The sequence below is a fragment of the Phacochoerus africanus genome, chromosome 2, assembly GCF_016906955.1.
Source record: "Phacochoerus africanus isolate WHEZ1 chromosome 2, ROS_Pafr_v1, whole genome shotgun sequence".
Taxonomy (NCBI): Eukaryota; Metazoa; Chordata; class Mammalia; order Artiodactyla; family Suidae; genus Phacochoerus; species Phacochoerus africanus.
This window is the reverse complement of record NC_062545.1, coordinates 258583750-258611296: the sequence shown is the minus strand read 5'-3', so window position 1 is coordinate 258611296 and position 27547 is coordinate 258583750. Positions and strand designations below refer to the sequence as shown.

Genomic DNA, 27547 nt, shown 5'->3' with positions numbered 1-27547 from the left:
TGCACTTTTGGGGCTTGAGATGAAGGGCCAAGGGACTTATTGTATTGCTGAGAAAATATATTAATCATATAGAAAACTACAGACAACACTATGACAAATGTCCTTAGACATGCACCCAGCTTTGTCAAATTATTACATTTTGCCATATTGTCTTCATATCTTTTATTTGTTGTAAAATAAATAAAATATACTGCTTTATATATGTGCTTTCAATCCACATGTGTGTCCTATATCCCATTTCCTTCTCTCTCATGAATGTTTTTATACTTGTATACATATGCATTGTTTTGCTTGTTTTAAATGGCATAGATGCTTTAATACTACATTTATTATTATTCAGCTGGCTTTTTTTTTTTTTTTTTGGCAGTATGGCTCTTGAGATCACACATATCAATCATGTGGATGATCAACAGATCTGCATGGAGATCTAGTGCACTATTTTCACTGACCTAAGTCTTTTACTGCATAAACGTAACACGCTTCACTGGACCATTCTTTTCCTGATAGGTACCTAGGTTGTATCTCTCTTATTATTACCATCATTATTATTCAGTCTTATTCATTTTATTTCTAATAACATTGCTTTAAACATTTGTGTTCATGTTCCTTTGCACATAAAGCAGTAGTTTTCTGAAGGAACTATTTCTAAGTTGTATTGCTACCTTGAAGGTAAGTGCATCTTCAATTTACTGGATACTGCTAAATTATCCTCCAAAACTGTTGTGCCAGTTAACAGACCCACCAACAGACTTCCCATTGCTCCAGGTCCTTGCTGGCATTTAATTCTACCAAACATTTGATTTTTGGCCAATCTGCTGAGTATTAAATGATACCTAATTATTTTTTCATTTTGCCTTTCCCTGATTACTAATATCCCAGAGTATATTATTTCAGGCGCTTGCTGACCACATGTTTCTAGCTATGTTGACTGCTTGTTCATCACTATTTTTGTTTCTTCCCTTTTTCTTTACTAATGTGCCATGCATTTACATACACAGCATACCAATCTCTTGTAATTAAAGGTTCTGCAAATACCATTTCCAAGACTGTGACTCCTTTTTTTCTCCATTCTGTTTAAGGTGTTTTGTTGAATAAAAATTGTTAATCAGATTATTTCCTTCGCGATTTGTCCTTGTTGTGGTACAAAATGTTTCTATACTTCAAGGTAAATAAAATCATCTTCTCTATTTCATTTCAATAGCGTTTTTATTTTATATGTGTGGCTTCGATCAACTACAATACAGTTCTTAAAATGATGGTGGCGAGGACTATTCCCCCCAAATAGGGATGAATCATTTTCGACATTATTTATGTAAAGGGTCATCCTTTCATGCTCAATTGTGACACTGCCTTTGCCACCTATCATTCAGTGTTTGGATAAGTTTGTTTCTGAGCTATCTTCTTTCATTCATCTCTTATTTTTCTATCATCTTATCAACAGAGTCTGCCTTAATTTCCACAGTTTAAAAAAAATCTTTATTTATCTTGCACATCCCTTGTATACTTTGGTTTTCTCCACAAAGAAAAAAAAACCAAAAAACAAAAAACAAAAACTCTTTTGCTTTTCCATGTGCACTTTTGGTTTCATTTTTAAAAATGCCTGTTGGGATTTTAATTCCAATTTCATTAAATTTATAGATGCATTTGAGGAGAAAACACTTCTTTATGATATTGCAACCTCCCATTTATATGCACAGTTTATCTTTTTTATTTATTCAGGTCTTCTTTTATGAGTTCAGAGAAGTTTTAAGGCTTACTTCATAAACATTGTGATGATTTTTTTATTAGGGGTAAATTCTTTAAACATTTTACAGACATCAGTGCTATAGCAAACGGTAGTTTTAATCTATTTATCTGTGCATATGTATACACACATGCACATATCTATCAGTATTTGTATTCTCATATTTGTGCCTGACAAAAAATAATGTATAAATTGAAATTCTATTATGTATATATAGGTGTGTTAGGTGTGTGACTGGTTCACTATATACTGTTTTATTAGTTCCAATAATTTGTTGATTCTCATCAATTTTTCTATATAGTCTCTCATAGAAGAGGATAATGATAGTTTAGGTTTTCCCTTTTCAGTCCTCAGAATTTTTGTCTATATTTCTTGCCTAGCTGTGCTAGGTAGGATCAAAGGTGTTACTGAGCAATCTTGGTTTGATCCTGAGACCAGAGGAATACTTCTTCTGTTTAACCATTAAGCATAATGCCCACTATATTTCAGTACATACCCGTATTAGATTGAGGATGTTTCTTTCCATTCCACAGTTTACTTCATGTTTTGTTTTGTTCTGTTTTTTGTTTTGCAGGGATCTGATTTTATCAAGAGTTTTAAAATTGTACACCTATTTTTTTTTAATTGAAAAAAATTTTGGGGGGGTCTTTTTTTGTCTTTTTTAGGAGCTGTGCATCTATTAAGCCAATTTTGTTTTAAAAAAATTATCTCATATGCTGGTATGGTGAATTATGTTCATAGACCACCAAACTTTAAAGTTTCGTCTTATTCTAGGAACATCCAGCTTTGGCACAATGTGTGTATTTATTTGAGTGTGTGGGTTGTGAACCACTGATAAATTCTGTCTGCTAGTATCTTATGTAAGATTTTGGCTTTGGGGTCATACATTTAATTGACCAAAATTTTTTTATCTTCTTCATTTGTTTACTTGTTCATTTATTTATTTGTTTATATATTTGTCATGCCATGGACAGAAATACCATTCTAAATGATACCGAGTCTTTGATATTTGCTGAGATTCATTTTGCGGCCCAGGATACAGTAAATTTAAAAAAGTGTTCTACATGTCCTGGAAGAAAATATTTATACTTAATTTGGTAGCAGGCCTCTATATAATTTTTTCATCAAATGAAAAAAATTTTATATTGTTCAAGATCATCTAGATCATTATTCTATTTTAGTTTGCTCGATCTCTTAATTATTGACAAAGATGTTAAATATCATAATATCACTATGGATTTATCACATTTTCTTTATTTTTTAAGGTAAGAACCATATTTGATTTATACATTTTCAAGTCATGTTATTTGGTATGTCTAAGCTCAAAATCATTATATAACTTCCTTTCATCATTATACGGTGATCTTTTTGTCTTAGTAATTTTTTTTTTTTGCCTTAAATTTCCTTTGCCTGATAATAACCTAATATTAATGTGTTTTGGTTAGTATTTGCCTTGTAAATGTTTTCCATTCCTTTATCTTTAACCTTTCAGTGAACTTATCTTTAGTTAAATCTAACCTGAGAATCTTCATCTTCGTAGCTGACTTTAATCTGATCAGTGTAATGACTTACATTGATTTCTCCCATCATGTTTGTGCTTTCTATTTATCATTCTTTTTCTTTGCTTATTTATTTTCTCCCCTTTCTCGCTTTCCTTTGGATGTATTGGATTCCCCCCTTTTTTTGTTCCCTAGTTTTTCCAGATCGTGTTTTCTAAATTTATTTTTCTGGGTTACACTGAAATAAAAACATGCATACTTATCATCAAAATCAAAATTTAAGAAAAACCCTGATGATGATTTCTGTCCCTTACTCTTCTCCTTTTTACATTTTTGGATTTTTAAATTTTGACATGAGAACTCATGTTCATTGGGTTTTAATCTGTGGGAGTCACACGTCCCCCAGGTCAAGTCTCTCTCCTTTCTCAGAGGATGATTTCTAGGTAGTCGTGGAACATTACTCATCTAGAACCACTTCCTTTTTTTCTTTTTCCAGTGAGATTCTCAATTCAGGCATTCCCAGACCATACTGAACAGTATAAACTCAAATCTCAAATCTTCGTGAGATATAAGATAAAGACATAGATATTTTTTTTTTTCCTGGTACACCTTTTTTCACTTAGCATGTAGACTTTCAGAAGTCCTTTTGAAGCCCTTAGTTACAATGCCCCATCTTGCAGAGCTTCAGGGCCAAATCTCCAGTCCTGGAATAAGAAAGCATATTCAATCCACTCAGTTGCTAAAACCAATGGCTCTCCCTTAGCCAAACTATATCAATAAAACTAGATTCAGAGCTTACCTGTCTAGTTCTCAGTTCCATTTTATTTCTTGCCTTTGGCAAAACATTTTTTGATTTCTCTGATCCTAGGCATGCATTTTAAAGGACACGTTAATATCACTTCATCTTTAGTGTTCATGAAAAAAAGAGCATAGAAGTAAATCCAGCTAGTTGGCTTTATGCAAGCTAATTACTTTTATGGCTTTGATCACTTTTTCAAATTCTGGATAAATATATTTATATCATTTTATTTATTCATCAATTCATTCGTGCAACTAGTATTCACTGAGGCATCCCACCTTCTCCTAGGTTTCTTGGATTCAAAGATCAATAAGGCATGGGCCTGCCTTGAGATGCTTGTGAGCTTGTGGAGAAGAAAATACATGAAAACAAACAGCTTGAACACAGCCTAAAACGCATAAGGGTCCATAGGGAGAAAGAGTACTATCAGAGACAGGCTGAAAAGGAGTCTGAAAAGACTTCCCAAAGAGTGATACTGGCTTGACAAGTGATGTAAGGAGAAACTAAGCCACGAGAAGGAGAAGAGAAATGGCATTACAGGTAAAGGGCAGAATCACATTTGCTTTGTGGAAGACCACTTTGGGGGAAAGGAGGAAAGACCAACTAGTCCCCATGGGATGGGTGATGCAGGAATGAACTGAGTCCATGTCTTTAGAAAGTCTGGGTTCCCTCCATGGCTACCTACCCTCCTACCAGACTGGTGGTCTGTAGACTTGAGCCCTTTCTACTCATGTGCCTTTTTACTAAAGCAAAGCTCTGCATCTCAGCATCTCAGAACACTGAGGCTCCACTGCCAAGAAAAGAATCTTTGTTTGGGAAAATGGACTTCTGTCTTACAATATCCATCCCCTATTCTTCCTGGTAACTGCTATGAACTCCAACCTGTGGTCTGGTTTAAAAGACTGAAGGACGAGATGGCAGGGACCTAGCAGCCACTGGGCATGTGTATCCCTCCCACTGGACTCAGGTCCACCCCTCTCATACAGGTAACACAGAACTCATTCTTTTCATTCTGACAAGGCAGCCCTCACTCTGTAGAAGGCTCAGGAAGGAGCAAATGTATACATGTAACTGATTAATCCCAGCAGCCTTTGATATAATTGTCCAAAGATTTGCCCTGGTACCAATTTAAAACACAGTAGCAAATTTAATAAAACTAACAGTTTGCAGCCAAGGCTTTTGTTACTTTGTTTTAATCATGTTTTACCACCAATCGAAATGATTTTCTACTTTCTTGGTGCAATGAAACAAAATACAAGAGAAAGAAGGGAGGGACAATGTGGAAATTATAAAGAAATTATAAAAGAGTTTCAAATCCTGGGATAAGGGAACAGCAGACCTGAGAGTTAACTGGCTGTTTGCGTCAGGCCGAGATTTGAAGGGAAGACATTTACCAGTCTGGGGGAAATGCCACACCTGGATAGCATTAAAGAAAGGAGAGAGGAAAAGAACTACAAGGGACTCTTGTTTTTCCTGAATGCAACCAAAGGCGATGTGTGACAGCTTCCCCAAACACCCCTGCTGGTGATGGACAGGTCTCTTGATTACAGAGCAGGGGCTTGTGACAAGCTGACCGGTCGCCAGAACCCCTGGGAGCCAAAACACCAGATACAGTGGAGGTAAACAAGGCATGAGGCACAGTGTGAAAATGGAGGCCACGCCGGGGCCAGGAGGGCCAGGAGCCGAGCGCAGGGACCCAGTGACAGCTGGTGATTGAGCGGCACTAACTGAACACAGTTGTGGAGGACCAGGGGCCAGTGCGGAGAGCAACCTCCTTTCTCCTCCCTGTGGCCTCTCTGGGTGGCCAGCAATTTTATTGCTGGCAGAGGGTGAGCCCAACAGCGTTTTCGAACTTGGCACCACATCTAAAACCATTTGGGGGGCTGGGCATCTCTTTCTCCCCCCCAGCCCCATGCCCCCCATGAATGCTCTGGATTTGGTGAAAGTCGGCCTGCAGTTAGCAAACTACATTTCCCCTCGAATTTTGAAACCCATGTGTGCTTGGGGAAAATGTAATCCTTATGTTTCTGATTCATTTACACTTAACTCATCAAAACGCTATTTTGTAAGAGCTATTTGATGTCCACGAAGTCTTCTGAGCCCTTTTGTAAGCCTGGCTTCTTAGAAGCAGGAAGTCACGTTTCTGACAAGAGGGAGAACTTGAACTTAAAAGATTGAGTTTGTTTTGAAACGAGGGCTCTAGGAGGGTCACGTGGCCCCGGAGCTTGGCCAAATGCGTTCTCTCATTTCCTATACCAGCCCCTCACCATCACCAGCTGCCATGACGTTACGCATGTCAGTGCTCTATGATTTCACTCTTAGCGACCTACGGAGGTTTCTGTAGGATCAGAGAGAGAGAGCAGGGCTAAAAGCTGAACCTCAAGGTCTGGCCAAACTTCAGCACACAGGGGTGTGGGGAGAGGAGCACCTGGATTGGGAATCAGGAGTCCCATGTTCAACTCCCTGTCTTGCCGCCCCATGGCTGTGTGACTCTGAGGAAGTGGCCTCTCCTCTCTGGGCTCAATTCTCTCATTCGTAGAATGTCAGTGCTTTGATGCTCCTTCCTGAGAGTTTTTGAGCCTAATTCCTAGACAACATGAGGTCTGAGCACCTCAGACGTCTCTCTGCTTAAAGCTTTTAGGGACTGAGTTTTTATACAAGGAGCCCAGCTCAAGAAGGAAACACAATAATGCAGAAATCAGGTTCTGGATGTCACTGGCTCAGTTTCACATTGTGGGAGGGCTTCTAGAACCCAGAGAAGAGGGGAATAAGGTACCCCTAAGTCACACAGAAAATGGCAGAGTCCAGCTCTCCTGGAATATTTTTGGCCTAATATCCTTGAATGGAAGAGTTCAAACTTTTCAGTTATAGGATATAGAAGCTGAGGCCAAAAACCTACTTCCCCCTCTGACAAGAAGAATGTAAAAGCCGGCATCAAAATGGAAGCAGGGCGGGGGGGGGGTGCTGGCATTGCTTTGCATGAGACACAGCGAGGTGGTGTCTGGCTTGTATTAAAGCCCATGAGTGAATGATTAATCCTGGGCAGAAAACAAAGCCCATGCCGTGTAACGTTATAGGTATTAGTGCTACGGAAGATTAACCCTGCGACCCCCCCAGGGGACCTCTGAGAACATTGGACAACACTTTGAGAATCGATGGATGATGAAAACAGGTGGTCTCACAGGTCCTTTCTGCCCACCCCCCAACACACACACACTCATGCATGCAAACACACACACACACATACACACACACACGCATGGGCTCACCTCAATTGCTCCTGAATCTGTATAAAGAAAAGAAATATTATAGTTCAAAGTGAACAGTGGCTGTGTGCCTGCCACCAATTCATAGACTGGTAAGGAAAGGCACCTTTTAACTTCTCCTCCTCCTCTCATTCCAAAACAAACATCCCTCTATCTCCACATTCTGTGATCCAGTGACACCAGTAACAAGCATCTCCCAGGACCTGCTCCCTTGCCTCCTCCCTCTGACTAGCCATGGAGTGCCTCCATCCCAGCATTCCCACCCTTCAGCCCCATCCAATCCCTCCATTCCTACCTTGACCATCTTGGAACAAGGTCAGTTTTGGCAGCACTGTCTTACTTCCCTTACATCTACCATACAGGTCTCTGTCCCTAGGCACATATCCAGACATATCCAGCCAGGCTGAGCCAAAGAGCTGTCCTAAAACCTAACCCAATCCGGACCCTCTCATACCTAGAGACACTCAGTGACTCCTCACTGCCCTCAGGATGAAGTCCAAACTCTTTAGCATCATACTCTAGAACCATCATAACTGGCTTCTTTGCTCAAACTCTCCTCAAATTTTACTCCTCAGCCACCATGAGCAGACAGTGGCTCTTCCCTTCCCTGCTTAAAGGGTCTGGGCTTAACTTAGTGTAGATGTCACCCCTCCCAGGAGGTTCTCACAGACCTCTTAAGCTGAGTGAAATCTCCCAGCTACTGTGCACCTCCTATCAGAACACCTGTCTCAGTTTTGTTACCACTTATTTGTCCCCTTCTCATAAATGCAGACAAAGCTCCTAGAGGGCAGAGGTTGTTTCTTACTGCCTTGTCCATTTAATTCCACTGCCCAGCACAGGGACCGTTACAAAGGCAGCACTAAATAAAATGCCTGTGGAATGAATGGAAGACTGACTTATATCCTCTGTCCCAATCCCTTCCCTTTAGGGATAAAGACACTGTGCTGTAAGGTCTCCTCTCATCCTTTCACTCTTCTGGCAACCAATCCATTTTAGGAGTTTAAAGGAAGACCTCCAATACAGCAGCTATCATCCACAGGACTGTGAATTTCTGACTGCTTATTGATCCACCAAACATTTACTCATCGTTCATTCATGCCTTCATTGACCTATGTTTATTGACTATCTACTTCATGCCTGTCCTTGCACGAGAAGCTGAAGATAATGTGACAAATGCTACCTGGTTCCCATCTCTGCTACCTCGCTGTCAAGTTAAAATGTCATGGAACAGGAAAAATGTACTAATATATTCTGAAATTGTCCCACATGGAGAGCTTAGCAGGCTGTAAGAGAAAGTAGGTCCCAGGAGGAGCTCTGAGAGTCCCAGTGTGCCCGGAAGGCTTTCTTTAGCGATGGCCAGTCTCGGAGCTCCCACTCCAGTCTTCCTGCCAGTGTGACATGCAGCCTGCTCCTTCTACCCTTATTGAATCAGACACACGTGGGCAGGTAAGAGCTCTGGGAGGGTTGGAACAGAATGTCAGAGCTGGAAATGACTTCCCAAGTCATCTACCTAGGACTTCATCTTATTGAAGGGGGACTCGGGCCCATGGATAGGGAGTTACGGACCAGGAATACAGCATCATCTCAGCAGATCAGTATAGGAAGCCATGACTCCTTCTTGCAGGGCCAGCACTTGGGTGGGTTTTCAACTTAGCTACAAAGATTCAAGTGCAATGGTTTTTTCTTTCTTCTAATCCAACCCTGAACTCTGGGTAGAGCTGAATGGGGAACTGTTTCATGTGTGTGTCTGTGCATGTCTGTGTGTTTGTCTTTCACACATATTCTCTGGTCTGGCCAAGAATCAGCCTAATGAAAGCCAAACAATAGGAAGAATCATGAACATTTAAATCTTTATAGTTCCCCCCAGATTGCATCACATTCTTGGAAGTCCATTAGCCTCCTAGTTTTTCAGGGCACCCTTGTGAGAGAGACTGTATAGCTAAGGACTATCACCCACTTTTTCCAGGGAAAAGAGCTGAGGCTCCAAGCATCAAATGAACCTGGTCAGGGTCACACAGCCAGGCTGTTGTGTGCTGGCCTGGGAATCAGATCTCCTGATTCCAAGTCAGCATCTCCTAAGTAATGTCTGAGGTTCCTGCTTTAACAGACACAACAAAAACCCACTAAGTCCTGTCCTGAGGATTCTCATCATCGCTGAGCACAGACTGAATGGATTTTGTCCACTTTGCTTGCCAATGCCCAGTGTGAGATAAATTCCTCCATTCTTCCCACATCTGTAATTACTCTGACGGCTGTTATTTTCCTTCTCTTTCCTATTCATTTATTTGTTTTCTTAAAAAATCAGGAATTGGTGCCCGTACAACTAAGCCCAGTCCATCCGACCTACCCACAGTGAGAATGGCAAAAAAAAAAAAAAAAAAAAAGTAGGTGACATCAGGACAACCAGTGTCACTAACTCATTGTTTTCCACAGGAGCACTTGATCTGCCCCACCCTCTAATACAACACTGTATTAAAATCTATTCCTCCACTTCAGGAAATAACATGTTGCTCATCCCAGATACTCAAACCAGGAACCTGGGAGTCACTGGACAGCTCCTTCTTAAAACCCTTGCATCCAATATATCACCAAGTGCTGCTGGTTCCACTTTTAAAACATTCCTCCAGGAGTTCCCATTGTGGCTCAGTGGTTAATGAACCTGACTAGTATCCATGAGGATGAGGGTTTGATTCCCGGCCTCGCTCAGTGGGTTAAGGATCTGGTATTGCCGTGAGCTGTGGCACAGGTCACGGATATGACTTGGATCCCGTGTTGCTCTGGCTATGGTGTAGGCTGGCAGCTATAGCTCTGATTCAACCCCTAGCCTGGGGACTTCCATATGCTGTGAGTGTGGCCCTAGAAAGGGGAAAAAAAAAAAAGTTCCTCCAATTCATCCATGTCTCTATGCAAATAATCTCTGCTTGGTATACTAACAAGCACCTCTAAATGGACCTCCTCAGTCTTCCTCAACGCTTTCCTCACAGAGCACCGAGAGACATTTTATAAAAACACAGATCTGATTGGTTTAGTCCTCTACTTCCCAATGAACAAATCCAAACTCTGTAACATAAACTTTATTCATAGTCTGGCCCCTGCTTACATCTCTGGTCTTGTCTTCTATACATTCCCTCCTTAATTTAAGGGGGAGGGGTGATCCTCTATTAAAACCTCTCATAATAATAACTTCTATTGGTAGTTAAATTTTTATTTGGGCTATTATGCAGACTAGCCCTCCTATCCAAGTGTAAAATCTTATTTAATACCTGTAGAAAAGACACTCTGATGGCTCATGAACTTAAACGTCCAGGAATACATCAGAATAATCCACAGAGAGGTAGATAAGTGATTTCAGTTGGGTTCATGGCAAACCAGGGCCTCCCCACGCTTTCAAAACCATGAAGGTACCTGGAGACAGTCAGCACTTCTGCGGCAGCTGCTGACCCTGGAGATCTGTTGATTTTGCTAAACTCTTTTGCTTATCCTAATATTCCTGGAACCCATATTTCATTCTGAGAGGTACTTGGCCTAAGACTGAGGAGAGGGAGTTGTAGGTGAATGATGTCCAGCTTCCAGAAACTGAGTCAGACTGTGCTGACCACGTATACTGCTAGCCTGGGCTAGGAACAGAGGTATTTGTTCTGGGCTTGGAGAAACAGCTACCATGCCTGATGCTGCCCAACCATTCTGGTGGACAGAACATCAGAATGCAGGCAAGACCATGCTGGATGAGTGTGGGAGAAGGCCCTGCTCAGAAAGCTGCCCAACTTGGAGCACATAGAGCAGCAACAGATTCCTGGAAACCACACTGGTCAGTGTCCACACTTTGTCAAACCTCTTCCTCCTCATCTACCTAAATGTTCAAAAAAATATGAAAAACGTTCTCTTTTGTGTGTTTATTCTTTTTTTTTTGTCTTTTGTTGTTGTTGTTATTGTTGTTGTTGTTGTTGTTGTTGCTATTTCTTGGGCCGCTCCTGGGGCATATGGAGGTTCCCAGGCTAGGGGTCTAATCGGAGCTGTAGCTGCCAGCCTACGCCAGAGCCACAGCAACGCAGGATCCGAGCCGCGTCTGCAACCTACACCACAGCTCACGGCAACGCCGGATCCTTAACCCACTGAGCAAGGGCAGGGACTGAACCCGCAACCTCATGGTTCCCAGTCGGATTCGTTAACCACTGCGCCACGACGGGAACTCCTGTATGTTTATTCTATTGCTTCTCGGAAACAAGAAAAGCTAGTTTTAATATCTACTTTTTCCATCCATCAAGATGCCACTTCCTCCTGTTCCTGCCGTAGCAATGATTACATTCTAGAATTTTCCAGGCACACCATTTGGAGTCAGGCAAGGAGACTGAACACTTGACTCTAGCATCTATTAATGCTGGGACCTTAAATGAATAACTTTACCTTTTTGAGTCTGACCTTCGCTACCTAAATTAAAGCATATTGATAGCTATACCTCAGTGGTAGGATTTTGAAAAAACATTAAGCATATTGGAGTTCCTGCTCTGGTGCAACAGGATCTGCAGTGTCTCTGGAGCACTGTGACACAGGTTTGATCCCTGGTCCAGCACAGTGGGTTAAGGATCCAGCATTGCCACAGCTGTGGCATAGGTTGCAGTCGTAGCTTGGATCTAATCCCTGGCCCATGAACTCAATATGCCGAGAGTAGCCAAAAAAAAAAAAAAAAGCATATATGAAGTATTCACTACATGGTAACTATTAGTAATAGTACTCCTAGTGGTAGATACTACCTGCATATGTGATAGTGATAGTGGTTAACCTTGTAGCTAAATTTAGACTCCACTAGGTCAGGAACTTGGAAACGGGTGGTTTTTTTGTTAACCATTTTCTCTTCTTCAGAATGTGGCATGGTTCCCATCCAAGGAGCACTTGAGAAATACATCAGTGAATAAATGATTACTAAGAGTAACTTCTTCATAAATGCTAGTTCCCTCTTGACCACCCATTTCACTCTAGATTCCAATAATACTGATGGCTCTGTAGGAAGGCTGACCTTGAAAATCCCATTTTAGCAGATGGGAAAGTGAAGGTGTGAAAAGATGAGCAACGTTAGAGATGTGAATAGACAAGTGACGTAAGAGGAGACAGACAGTCATTATTTGAAAAGATGCCCACTCAAGATGTTCAATCACAAAAATACCAATGAGAAGTCATGTTTTACCCATCCAATGGGCAAAGACAGAGCACTTCTACTCTCTTGAGTAATCATGACCATGTAGAACAGCAGGTCCTGCCCTATGCTGCTACTGGGATTGGAATGAATTTTCCTTATAAGAATGCCATAGGTTGTATCCATTAAGAGCCTATAATTTATAACCCAGCCATCCCGGTTCTCAAGATCAACCCAGAGAAATTCTTACATGTGCCCACAAGAAGGTTTATATAAGACTATTTACTGCAGCATTTGTTTGTACTTGAAAAATGTGTGAAACATCCTAAATTCCCAGTATTGGGATACAGCTCAATAACCTGTAGCACATTCCTACTGTGGAACACTACGCAGCAGTTAAAAGGAATGAAGTAGGTTTAAGGATCAAAGAGGACAGATAGCCCAGATGACTGCATTTCCCCCTCCAAACTCTACATCTGATCTAAGGCTGAGCATGCACTTCTTCCATGAAGTACAGGATATTGGTTTGTTTTTCGTTCCTTCATTCATACACTCATGCATTCATCCATTTATCAATTTTTGCCAAGCATCTACTTGGTTTTAACCATCCATACTATGGCAAACTTCCTCAATGATCAATGCTTCTTTATCCTTCAGGTCTCAGCTTAGAGATAGGTGACTTCTTCCAAGAAACCTTTCTAAACCATCTCAAGCTGAGATAGATACCATTCTTGTATTTTATATACGCTTTTTATGCCCCATGTACCATAAGGATCATAAGAAGGATATAAGCATAAAAAAGAGCATATGTACCATGCACTTTTCATGATTCATTATAATCACTTGATTCCTTTGCCTGTTTCCCCCTTTAGGCTGTGTGCTTATGAGGCTAGGGATCAGGGCTCTACCCCAAGTTTCAGCACAGAGCATGGCACAGAACAGACATTTAATAAATATTTGTTAAGTGAAAGAAGATTCAACTGGATTTTTACTATTTGACTGATTAATTAATGGAAAAACGAACACGTGTAAGAACAAAGAATACAGGACAGAGGACATACAGAAAGGGTCAGCAAAAGAAAGGGTCTGAGGACAAAAATGGTGACTCAGCTTGAGAGCTCTAGAAGCATCATGAAAGAGCTGCCTGTGCTTCAGTTGACCCTGATTGGGTCAACTAACCTTTCCCAATGCCCTGAGGCTTAACATGCCACCACGTGTCAATGTTCTGGTTAAGACCTGAAAGTAAGAGACCCCTCTTCTGTGAGATTCCACTCTGAGCTACTGCTAACTCATTCTTCAAGCATTTATCTGACATTCATGGACCCCTGACTCTGTTAGGAATGAGCATGCTAAATTCTGTACTTAAGAACCTGGACCAGGTGAAAGAAAAAAAAAAACAAAAACAAACAAACAAACAAAAAAAACGCAAGTGCAGTTAAGTCCAAGGATCACATTATAAGACATCTATGTCCCAAAGAAGTTAGGATCTCACCCAGCCTTTATTATGAGTCACTAGGAGACCTCTCTGGTCTCTGCTCAAATGTGACCCCACCACAGAGGCCTTCTCTGACCACTCATTAAAAGTCACTAAATCCTACTCAATTTGGATATTTTAATAGTGTTTTCTAGTCTGTCTTTCCCAACTATGTCTCAGGGATCAATGAGAGCAAGGACCTTCTCTGTTCTGTTCATCACTGTATTGCTAGTGCCTCCAGAGTACCTGGATTCAGGGTGGGCATTGACAAATATTTGCTAATGAACTAAGGTTTCTGAGCTGATTGATGGGGGTTCTGCATCTCTGGACTCTAGAGGAAGAGATCTGGGATTTGATCTGTAAAATGTGGACTCATATTCATAAGAACATCCAATCTGATCCTATGACATCTTTCCCTTAGGTTTAGTCACTTACCCTAAGACTTATATTGAGAATACCAAGGAAATGAGGTGAAATAGAGATTGTGTTGGCAGCTTAATAGGTCCGAATGAGAAAGAAGCATCCATAGTTAATTATTTGGGATACACAAATAAGCTGGCTAGGAGAGACAACTTCTAAGAATATTTCTAGCTTCAAATTAATGATTCTAAGAATAGAGGAGCACAGACAAAATAGGCAACACAAACATATTTGTTCAACCAGGGAATGAATGACTGAAAGCACTATCTTTAGAGTTGATGGATCTCCGTGCAAACCCTAGCTGTGGTTACACAGCTTGATGGCTATGTTAACTCTGAGTTTCAGGTTCTTATCCTTTATTTAGTGATAAAACCACCTAATTTGTGGAGTTGTGCAGATAAATCAAAGGAGATTACCCAAGTAAAGTTCTTAGTAAGTGTTTGACACATAGTAGGTTCTTAGTAAACAATAGCTCCTCCATTTCTCTCTCTTTTTTTTTTTTTTTGGTCTTTTTAGGGCTGTACCTGTGGCATATGGAAGTTCTCAGGCTAGGGGTTGATTTGGACCTGCAGTTGCTGGACTATGCCATAGACAAAGCAGCGAGGGATCCAAGATGTGCCTGTGACCTACACCACAGCTCACAATCACACCAGATCCTTAACCCACTGATCAAGGCCAAGGATTGAACCTGAGTCCTCATGGATACTAGCTGGGTTCTTAGCCCGCTGAGCCATGATGGGAACTCCCTCTCCATTTCTCTTTAAATGCTAAACTTCTTCCCATTCTTCAAGAGCTATTCACAAATATTTACTCAGGGCCTACTCTGTGCTTGGCATTGTTCTAGGTACTTGGACGGCACCAGCAGATAAAGAGGCAAAAAAAAAAAAAATCTAGTCTTCAAAGAGTTCAGATTCCTCAATTACACCTGAATTCTTCAAAGTTTGGGTTAGAAGCCACTGACTTTCTGCTTCAATTTCTTCCATCAGGACATTACTATACTGCAGTGCTACTGCTTACCTAATCCTCTCTCATTCCAAAGAGTTTGCTTACCATGAGTGCAGACTCCAGGCCTGTCCTGGCAGCACCAAACCACCTTTTACTAACCCGGTGCATGGTTTGTAATAGAAACCCAGTAAATATTTGCTGAATGAACTGACAGTGGATGGATGAACAGATGTAGAGATGAGTGATGAAAGGAACTGCTATTCACCATTCCTGGTTTGCTTCAGACTTCATGTCCTCTAAGCCAAAAAAAAAAAAAAAAAAAGGCTTTTATCTAGAGTCTTCTTAGAGAAATCTGGAGATTCCATACATACAAACCCAAGGAGCATGATGCCCAGTACAGAAGCATTTGGCAGTCAGGTTGAAACACAGAAGTATCTTTCCTCCTTTTCCCCAGCCAGACATAAAAAGACCTGGCTGTGCACCTCATGTTGCTGGACTCCACAAGTGGGTCTCAGGAACTGACTGTAATAGCCTGTGAGTTGTAATCCTGTCTTCCATCTTCTGTATCTTGAACTTGAGCCAGCCCTGGATGCATGTCTGAACTCTCAATTTCTACCTCTGCATTATTACAGCAGGAGGTGGTGTGGTATTGTGGTTGAGAGGGTGGAATGCGGAATTAGACCTGGGTTTTCCACTTGGATCTGTCGTTACCAATGGTGTTAGGTGGGTAAGCCACTCTTCTGAGCTTCAGCTGATTCTCTGGGCTTCACCTGCCTCATAAATATTTGTAATGTACCTAATACAGAATCAATATTCAACAGGTGGTTGTTATTATTGTAATTGATATTATTATCATGATTATTGCCCACACGCTACACCTTTCACTAGGGCATCCAGAACCAGTGAAGTCTGAGCTGGGTACTGATTCAGACATAAACGATCTCTGCTGAGTCCCTTTTATTACCAAAAAAAAAAAAAAAGTTACTTGTCACCAAAGGACAACTCCTATCCCCAGAGAAAAGCTTAATATGGTGTCCTCTCATTTTACAGAAAGAAAAAAAGAACGCCTCCAAAGGTGATGCAATGTGTCTTCATGTCACATGGGGAGTTGGCAGCAGTGTTGGCGCTGGTCCTCTTTTCCTTGGTTAATGTCAGTCTTCATTCAATGGAGAGCTTTCCACTTAAGCAAAATGGTCCGCATTTCTCCCTTGCACCGGCCAAATGCAATCAATCTATGAGAAGCATCCATTGGGTAAGCGCAGAAGCCTCTCCCTTCATCAATGTCATACCTTGGGAAACTATCTCCAGTATAGATAACAGAAAGAATAAATATTTTTGTTGAGAGAAAAAAATGAAGACAAAGGTCAAAGGGAATCATGTAATGGGTTGAGCCAGGGAAGAAAAAGAAAGCATATTTTTTTTTCTTTCTCTCTCCTTTTTTTCTCCAAAACAGTCTTTATATAGAACTTGTCTAAGGGCCAATTTATTTGATATGGAAAAAATGTGAAAGCAGTAAAATACACACACACACACACACACAAAGAGGTATTTGTGTTGGAGTTTAGAACTTGAATTACCAAGAGATAAAGGAGCTGAAATGGTAGGTTAACTGGGAATGATTTTTTTTTTTTTTTACCCCAGTGTCTCAGAGAACTTTTAAGTCAGCAAGCAGAGCCCAGCCTAGCCCAGGTCTCCAATTAGTTCCTTGAGACTCAATGAAGACAACAAGGAAGGTCAATGAAGGCCTCAGTTTAGTTCTTATGCTTGCAACACGGTGGGAACCAAAGACACATTTGCTGAGAATAAAAGAACAAGTGGTACACAGGGCAGACCTGAACAGTGGTGGTTTGGCAAGCAAACTGGCATAAGACTTGGCATTTTTACCAAATGGTTAAGGTCTTCAGCACTAACATGTGAGGGTCTGCAGGAAAGAGGCAAGGTCTAAGTCACCCCTGAAATCTCCAGCCCCCAGCTCAGACTGTGGCACACAGAATGTTCTCAAGACATATTTATCAACTGAACAAGTAGTTGTAGGAGTAAAGAGACCTTGGAGATTCCTGGGCCTTATGAGATGATGGAGAGCAGAGATTGCTCAACTTCAACTAGTATCAGACTCATCTGGGAGAAGTAAGTCTAAGTCAGAAAGAGGAGGACAAATACCACACAATATCTCTTTTGTGTGGAATCTCAACTATGGCATGAATGAACCTATCTATGAAACAGAAACAGACCCACAGACAAGGAGAGCAGACTTGTGGTTGCCAAGGGTTGGGGGAAGGAGTGGAATAGATGGGGAGTTTGGGTTTATCAGATGCAAAACATTACATTTAGAATGGATCAGCAATGAGGTCCTACTATATAACACAGGGAACAACATCCAATCTCCTGGATAGACCATGATGGACAATAATACAGAAAAGAAAGAATGTATATGTATGTATGACTGAGTCACTTCGTTGTAAGCCAGAAATTGGTACAACCCTGTAAATCAACTAAACTTGAATTTATAAAATGCAATACAGAGTAAAAAAAGAATCACCTGGAGAGGTCTTGTACTCAGAGTTTCTGATTCAGTTGTCTGGTTTGGGGTCCAAGATCCTAGCCTTCCTAAATTCTCAGGTCCTGCTGATGTCACCGGTCTGGGGCCACACTGAGGGCTTGATTTAGGGGTTCTTAAACTTGGTTGCACGTTAGAATCCTCTAGTGAGCTTTTCAGGTTCTAATGTTTAGGCCTTATCTTCCTTTTCAACTAAATCAATACCTGAGGCAAGGCAAGGAGGCAGGAAGAAGGAGGCAGGGGATGAGAGTGAGCCAGGGAGGATTTTAAAATGCCCCAAGTCTGTGTAATCTGCAACCGAGTTTGAGAACCACAAATCTGGTCAAACTTGCTCCTTATAATGGTAAGGCCTCTGAGGACTGAAAACAGTGAGTGACTGGCCTGAGAGCATACAGCGAGCTAGTGACTTAGCTAAGAATAGAACCCAGGATGCTTGTACTCCTTCAGTGTAACTTCCACCATCCCACACTTATCAACCCATGTCAGCTCTCACAGACTCATAACGCAAGGCAAAAAAATGAAAGCTGTGTTTAAGCTGAGGTTTTATGACATCTATTATTTCTTCTCTTCATTGTTTTACACAGAAATGTTAAGTGGATGCATATTTATAGACCTTTACTCCTCTAGACAAGTGAAGAGATAGAAGAGACAGGGTTATAAAATATTTTCAAGGCAAGATGATCCTTTAAGTTTTAAGTACATTCTCAAACACAAACCAAGTGCTCCTTCTGAGTCCTTAAACAGATGTTCTCCGTCTCTGAGTCGATGAATGGGCAAGGGTTTGCCTGTGATACGCACGGTAATTGCCGGCAATGGAAAAGGAAGTGCTGGAAAAGTGTTTGAAAATGCTTCTGTCTCTTAAAGAGATTAAAAGTTTCCTCCAGAACTTGGTTTCCACTAATAACTGGCTTAGCAAATTTTTTCAAGTAGACAGAGCAGAGATGGTGTCTTCTATCATCTTAGAACCCAATAAAGTGGCCTGTACAAGACACCGATTTCAATATTTTCATCACAAAGAAGAGGAAGTCAAAGCTCAAAGAGATAGATTTATCTCACATTAGTAAGTGAAGGTATCTGACTCCTGAGCCATCGTTCTTCCCAACAGTCAAAGCGTTCCCCGCCCATGTCACCTGTACATGGTAGAGGTTCAACAAATGTTTGACTTCTGAGACTCTTGGTACCCAAGGGAGGTATTAGATTAAAGCAGAAATTGGAATCACATCTTTCATTGAACAGTGGTTAAGTGCACTAGCTCCAGGGTCAGGACAACTTCTAATCCTCATCTCGCCACTTCCTAACTATGTGATTTTGAACAAGCGACTTCACATTTCTAACTAGAGTTTCCTTTTTTGGTAAAATGAGAAGAAAAATAGGGCTGTGGCTGCGGACAGGACGAAATAAGTAAAAGATGCAAAGACTTTGCTCATTGTCTGGCATAGAGGGGACGCACTGAGAACTTCATTATAAGATAGCCTCTCTCATAAAACATAAGGAAGAGGTAAGAGAGAGGTGGCTTGAGAAAGGAATATTAAGAACAAGCATTATCTCACATAAAAGCAACGAGTATTCCAAAGAATCCTGGAGACCTAGAGCTCCAAGGGCTCGTTGGACCAAACGGGTTTGAATCTCTCTTCTACTTGTAAAATAAGGACTGTCACTGGTTATGTTCGCCTTTAGCAACATTCTCATGCAAATACTCAGAAACATGCCCAACTCCCAGCCAACCTGCTATAAATTCACCCTTTTCTGACCCACTGGAAAAGCAATTCCAATGCACGACTATGCTTCAATTTAATGGAAAAAGGAAATCATTAGCAAACATCAGTTCTTGTGCTTTCATTAGTAATTAATGACTTTCTCATTGCTATTCTCATCCACCCTCCTTCATGTGACTGTTGGCAAAACCAAGCTGCAGGAAGGTTAGAAAAGCTTAGAGTTCCATGTTCAAGCTGCTGCCAGAATTCAAGACTCCTGGTTCTTTGCCTATTGTTCTTTCCTCCATATCAACTCCACCTTGTTAAAACAAGTCTACACTCAATGCCAGGTTACCAATCCCTAGAAGTAAGTCTGGCCGTGATGCACCTCCTTCCAGTGCAGTCCTCTGGGACCCTCCTTACATCCCTCCACCCACTTGATCATCTCCCAGTCCAGAGAGCACACTTACACATCCGTGAATCTTCTACTGAAGTGTAGCATGGAGGCCACGTCCACCTGGAGAGGAGGATCCCGAACCACCTTGTACTGCAGGGGTTTACACTCTAGGCAGAGCGGGCTGTCTGCAACGGAGGTCAACATGGCTGCATCAATCTCCAGGTGCTCATCCAATGTGTAGATCTGGATGCCATACACCCCCTCGCCCACATCCTGGAGTTTGATGGTCAGAGGGACATCACAGAAGACGTTCTGAGGGCCCAGGGAGATGTTCTTCCCACTGACAGTCAAGAGTTTGATGTCATTGACAGCCCCACTGGAGTCCCAGTCAGTGGAGACAAAGGTCACCCAGATGGTCAAAGACTCGGGGACCAAAGGGTAGCGGAATTCAAGTTCAAGGTAGCAGCCCTGTGGTTCTGGGCAGGCTGGAGGGACCGTGTGTGGGTTGACAGCTGAATTTGGGCTCCAGGTGCGGACACTGGATTTACAGGGCTGTTCAACATCTGGATGACCTGTTAAGAAGAAATAAGGATGAGTTCCTGAAAGTTCTTGGAATTTCCTGCAGACCTCAGGAGACACTCGCCTGAAGAAGTCAAAGAGAGGGGGAAAAAGAGAGGGAAGCTTCTCAGTGTCTTGGTGTATCTGCTGTATGCTCAGCACTCAGCTCATCCCCACCCCTGTGATTCAGACCTGGATGACCAATCACCGGATGTTTGGTGAAAACTACAGTCATATACATGTCTTAAGATTGAGTTCAAGCCCAGACTTTCCTCATTTCTTGCTTGTAAGCTTTTCCACTTCAGATGGAAAGAAAGGGGGACACGCACTTGCTAAACACCCACTATGTCCTCTGAACTTGTTTAGTTCTTGCAAGGACTCATTTCTGCAGTGAGGCCACTAAGGCTCAGAAGTGTGTACTGAACAAAACCAAAGTCTCATGGCTTAAAGTGTAAAGGTCAGCATTTGAACCCAGTTGTGTCTCATGCTGAAGTTCCTGATTGGTCTCCAGACTAAAGGCAAGAGCCGCTAAAGTAAACCAGAATCCCTGTGGTACTGCCTTTGGTACAACCTGCTTGGAACAACAGAAGAGCCAGAAACCCTGGGCAATGAAGAGGTGAGTAGGGAGAGTTTCTGTCCTTTGGGCTGAGGATTCTGGGAGGAAGCTGTATAGAAGCATGAATGACAGAGCTGGAAGACAGCCCTGGAGCCATCTTATCTCTCTTCCTCCCCTTCTCCACATGAGGTCATTCCATACCACTGAGCTTCTCCGGGCTCTGTCCAGTCTGACTCAGGAAGGGGAGGGTTGGGGGAGGCGGGGGGAGAAAGAAGGAGAGATTCTTCTACTCTCTCCCCAGGGAGACGATGCCTCATCCCCACTGATCTCAGCCGGCAGCGACTTCTGAATGTTTCTCTGCTGAGATCATTAGTCCTAGACCCTCAGAGAGTGCTCCTTTGCACTGCTGAGAAAAGTAATCAGGACTCAGTACAGTAACTGGCTCTCATTTATGTAAGGATGTCTAGCAAGAGACACACATCAGCTGGTGAGGGTAGGATGCGGGACCTCAGGTTGTCTTATTAGCTACCTTCTTTTTTTCCCTTCAGTATCAATGATTGGTGAGGGGTGGTGCTATTGGACATTTCTAAAGCAAAAGGGAAGAAAAAGAAAATCAATCTGTCTGGAGGGCCTTTGTGATAATGTTACGTGCAGCATAACAGGAATCACCACAATATGAAAACCGGAAAGCCATTTTGGGTGGAAAAGCCATTCCAGTGAAAGCTGTAAATGCCCCCAGTCTTCTTGCCTCTTTCGAGCCAAAGGAGAAGAGAGAAGATGCCCAGTGGAGGTGGAGAAGAGAAGAGAAAATGAGAAAAAAAAGCAGGGGTGGAGGTGGGGTAGGGTAGGGGGAGGAAGACAAGGAAAATTCAAAAGATTTTTTAGATATAACACATAAGATCAAGAAGATGATATAACTACAAGATCCCCTGCACCTCTCCTTGGCCAGGTTCATTTATTATGTGCACCGAATGCTGGCTAGAAGAGACCAGCAGTGTAAGTCAAAGGCACAGGTAAGACTCCCTGCTGAGGCTGAAGCCATTCCTCCCACTGACCCTCCAAGCCAAAGAGTTCCCAATTCTCTCGACTTTGTGGGTTACTTGTACTGATATGTCACTTATTCATTCAAACAGCTTTATTGAGGGCAGTGTTTTTAATATACCTGAAGCACATTCCCTAGCTGATAACTTCATCTGATTCTTACCCCAGTCCTGTAAGATAGCTATCATTTTTCTCTCTCTTCTGCTCAATGCCACATACAGTGCTTAAACCAGTGTCTGGTCCATACATAGTGAACACAGTGGACAGTCCATAAATATTGGTTAAGGGAAGACTCTCTAATTTTGTTAACATGGAGTTTGAAAAGAAGCGAAGACTCCATGGGATATTAGAACCCGCTGTGTTACGGGAGCCCGCCCCCTCCCCGCCAAGGGCTCTTGTGGAACTGACAAGGGATGGAATGACCTTTCTTCCTCCCTTGGAGAAAATGACTGTCCGTGGTGGGAAGCCACAGGAGAGCAAAGACGACAAATCTATTTGGCCCATGTTTTAATCCCTGGTTTCTTTTTAATCAACCCAGGGAATGCTCTCCAAAGGACAGGAAAGTGAGCCTGGACATTATGCTCAAGTAAGTAAACAGGACTGGAAATAGCAGTAAAGCCTGTGCTTGCCTGGTCATCAGAGATAAACTTTTAGATGTAAAAGAGAGCCTCAAGGGGCACTGAGTCCAACCCATCACCAAAGCAGCAATCCCTTTAATAACATTGAGCTTCAGGCTTTGACCATCCTCTGTGTGCTTGGTACCATGCCAAGCACGTTACATGCCTCAGCTCTCTTCCACCCCGGGAATAAATCTATGACGTAGGTCTTACGAAACTCATTTTGTGGAAGAGGAAACTGAGCCTCGGATGGTTAAGTATAATTCCTTGGTGGGGAGGGAATACTATGAAACTGTTGGCCCAGAGAGCATGCCACGCTTTGGAAGGAATGAAAGATGGGTTAAGATATCAGCTATACAGCTGTTCACCTACTGTAATGATGCCTATCCCACAGGGGTGCTATAAAACTCAAATGGGATGAGCTATTTAATAGATGCTCACAAATATATTAGCTCAGTTCTGAAAAATAAAGAAGAATTAAGGAAGAAAAGTCTGGGAGGAGGAGGTATTCCAGGCAAAGAGAACAGTTGAGAGAGAATGTGGAATAGGATGACTGGGGTTTTGAATGCAGCAGGAAAGCAGCAGGTGGTGAGGCTGGCAAGCTAAGTAGAACCCAGCTTATGAAGGGTCTTTTATGCCACCTTAAGGAAACTGATCTTTATGCTGAGAGACATGAAGAGCTACTGAAGAATGTTAGGCAAGCAAATGAAAGTTGTCTTTCAGAAAAACCAAAGTTTAGAGTCACAGATACTATCCACCCATCCCTCCATCAACCAACCCACACATTCAAAGAATAATTGTTGACAGCACAGTCTGTGTCCAGGGTTAGGCCATAGTCCCTGGAGATACAGGTTTTGCAGATATAGTCTCTGCCCTCATGGAGCTTCTTACCTAGTGAAATCAGTTAAGAAACTGCTGTACTACTGCAGAAAATGCACAGCTGTGGCTTGTACAAAGGAAACATCAGTGAAGATGCGGACAAAGCAGAATCCCTAAGGAGGAGAAATAGACCCAGCTAGGAAACTGACCGGATGTGTGGTGATAAGTCTGGGAGAAGGGCTGAGAAAAGGAAAGGAAGGAAGGAAGGAATAAGAGAAGGAAGGAAACTAGGAAAGCACTGCTACTTTCTTACCAATATGTATCATTTTGTATAGATGGTGACCAAATGCAGTTATAATGTTTATATAAGCTATCCACTAGTGGTGAGGCTATATATGTGCATGAAATATATTTATACATACATATGCTGATTTAAATGTCCATGTATGATGATTTATATAGACATCTATTGCATAGTTTTGATATACATACTATAGCAGTTGATACAAACACAGTTATAAAAATTTGGTGCCAAGTATTTTCTAGATGAATGCTTTAGCACACCTGAAATATTCTGGCAGAAAAATGGGGAAAAGACTCACACAAGTAAGAAATAAAATGAAAACAGCTAGCACCATGTATTTATCTCTTGTGGAAAACTCAACAGTGGCAATACGTTATACGCTTGCGTAAGTGATCTTAACTGAGATTTGAGTTGATCAGATCTAACTACCTAATTCCGAGCTACAAGCGTGCTGTTGTATCAAATACCTCAGAAAATATGCATTGGTGAAACACAGTTTTTGCTCAAGTGATGGGAAAATAGGGTTTCTTTTTAGTACAACCAAAGGCAAGACTTTCTGTGCCTAAGTTTACTTAAAGTTCATGAAACAGAGTTAACAGAATGTAGCAGATGTGCAATAAACATTTGCTAAATGAAGCATTTTCTATCTTGTTAATACGGAGTTACAACGATAAGGGTGCAGCTCTATGGAATATTAGAGCTAAAAGGGATGTTTGTTCTGTGGGTAAGATGCTATCTTCAGAGAAGTAAAGTGACTCATGCAAGGGCACAGAGCACACTGATGGCCAGGCTCAGACCGAAATCCCATCCTTGTCATCCTCCCCACCCCATGCTCTTTTCTCAAACCCAAAGATATGTCTGGCATCGCTCATGGATTGGGAGTTTTATGTTAGTTTGGGAAGTCCAAAAACTTAAACACACAAAGATAAATAGGATGAAAATGAGTTGAGAAATAAATTGCAGAGTTTGGCTCATGGAAAAGTTTATTTCTTCAAGAATATTAAAAGGGTCTGAGCCAAATGGATCACAGAGCCTGTAATAGGATGCCCTAAAAAAAGGGACACTCTCTTTTCCTGGCCTGCATGGACTAAATTTGCATATCTTGAAGGAAAACCCAGGGCTGCTGGGTTTCCTTGGAGGTCTGAGTCAGCTCAGGAAGCCGGGGGGCTCAGTAGTTCAGTGGAACTCTGTTCTGCATATCAGGGATGGACCAGAAGCAGACTTAACCATCTGACAGTTTGGTTGGATGGAGGTGTGGGGAGATGATAGGAAATTATTTCATTCACTCATGTGGTAGAATGAGCCATGATGGTTTTAGCTAGAAAAGTCTCAGGGAAAAGTCTTGCTATTTCCACCTCCCAAATATCTCTCAACTCCACCAACTCTTCTCCATTCTCACTGCCACCGACCTCATTGAGGCCACCACCATCACTCCCCTCGACTCCTGGACGTTCCCTTCCCTCCCATGAACTCCTCTTCCAATCTCTTCACCGCAGAACAGCCTAGGCTGTCTTTATAACAGACATGTCGCACCATAGCCCAGACCTCTGCTGAGGCACATGGTATCTCCTTACTGCCTTCAGTATTAACCCAAAGCCATCCTAATCTGGCCATTGGACACCTCATCCCAGGCCAACCCGCCCCCCGTCCTTTCTCTCCTCCTCCAGACCCATTTAAGTTCTTACCACATTATTGAAGAGCTTTTCTTTATGTGGGTTATAGCTATTAGTTGTTACCATATGGCCAATTAGAAATGAAACTTTAAAACACAAGAACACATAAGCACTTGTTCCATTCGCTATGGGAGCAGTAAAACATCACATGCCATGCAGCCACTGGAATGCACCACTGTACACTCAAGAGAGAATGAGCATGATAAAGGTGAACACTGTTACTGTATTATTATGAAAATAACTTTGGACTTTGAGGACACATGCAAAAGTCTTAGGAACTGCATAAGTCCCCAGAACACGTGGAGAAAACCAGTGCTCTAAACCTATCAAGCTTCTCTCACATTCTTAAATGTACTTTGCTCACTGGCATGGTGACATTTCCTGGGGGGTGTGAGTCTCAGTTTGTGCTCAGGTCCCTTTCTTACTCTGTACTTCTGGGACCATGAGCCTCTTGGCTCCTAGTGGTCATCACCCACTTACTTATCTGACTCCCCTGTGAGAGAGTCAGCTCTGTATGGCCTGTGCACAGCACAGTGCCTGGCACAGAGTTGCCATGGTGGGCAGAGATGAGAGGAGTTCACTCTTTGCATGTAGCTTCTAGAGAACCCCACGTGAGAACCCAACGAGGGGCGGGGGTGAGTGAAAAGGCCACCGTCACAAATTTCAGGAAGAACTTTCGAACAAGCAGAGTTAGAATGGGAAAGCCAAGGGCATGTATGAGCTGGTGCTAGGAGAGCACAAAGGGGATTCCTGCCCTGGGTGGGAACGGGGGCTGGGTACCCCAAGTATCCCTTCCAAGTCTGACAGCCTGTGATCCTAAGGCTGAATGGAGGGCTTCTCCCAGACATCCCTCTGGCTTTACATTCCGGATGGATTTGTTTAGAGTTCCCGAGTTCCACTCTCATTTTTATTTTAAGCTACTCTAGAAGATAACAGTACAAGTGCTGGCATTTTTCTCCCTCCTTTTCCTCTCTAATCCCTTTCCCGTGCTTTATTCTACTGCAGGCTTTTTCTTTTTCAACGATCTTTCTAAAAACATAAAGGAAAACGGAGGAGTTTTCACTGGACCTCAGTGACGCGTCAGATTCCATCCCCTCTGGTGGAAGGGCGTCCCCACCACTACAGCTGGCATGAGGTGACCTGCATGGGAGCACCAGGGACTGAGGGGGGGGGGAGCTTCTAAGTGGAAGTGTCTGAGGGGCAAGGGAGGGGAGACGGAGGACTGAGAGGAGATTATGGGGTCTCTGCCAGCCTGATTTCAGGGACTGGATCTGAAAGAGATATTGCAGAAGGAAACGGAATGGGCAATTTTCTGTGAGATTCTCTAAGTTGCCTTGGTTCAGGGCCAAGTGACAGTGCAACAAAGCACTGGGGAAAAGGCACCTAATTTCTCTAGAATGAGTGGATGGGGCAGCGAACAGTACTGTGAGGGAGCATAGAGAAAGCTGGCCCCTGGCGGCAGGGGGGTGGCGGGGGGGTGGTGCTGAGAGACCCCCCCCCCAAGCTGTGAAGGTCTGCTCATGGGTGGAGCCACAACAGTGGACATCATGAGGTGCTCCCCTCCAGCATCTGATGACTGGATTCCCAAAATGAGGTTACACAGCAGAAGACCAAGAGAGGGGGTCGTGACCCACACGAGAATGCCCCAAGTCTTCCCAGAAATAACTGAAGAACAATCAAAGGCCAGTGATGTCTTGAAGCCCCCCACCCCCAGAGTAGGGGCTTCCAGAGTAGTTCCTAAATGTTCTCACCAAAAAAAAAAAAAAAGTGTGAGGTGATGGATGTGTTAACTAAACTTATTTTCATGATCACTTTGTGATATTTACATGTATCACATCATCACATGGCACACTTTAAACCTACTCAATTTTATATGACAATTACATCTCAATAAAGTTGGGCGAACAAAAAAACCAGAAAGTCCCCCAAAACTTCTGGCCTTGCAGGGTGACCTTAAGATCAAATGAGACAGTATGTGGAAGACTTTTAAAATCATAACATTCCATCCACACAGAAAGAGTTCTTTGCACACCCCACCTGCAGTGGAACGTCC

General features: G+C 42.4%; 1 protein-coding gene across 1 annotated transcript in view; it reads right to left on the bottom strand.

Annotated features, from left to right (window-relative positions):
- PAPPA (pappalysin 1) overlaps positions 1-27547 on the bottom strand; it is a 238624-nt gene that overhangs the window by 134307 nt on the left and 76770 nt on the right. The window contains exon 7 of the mRNA XM_047768261.1: positions 20000-20498. Within this exon, the coding sequence (XP_047624217.1) occupies positions 20000-20498 (499 nt within the window). The remainder of the gene's footprint in view (positions 1-19999; positions 20499-27547) is intronic.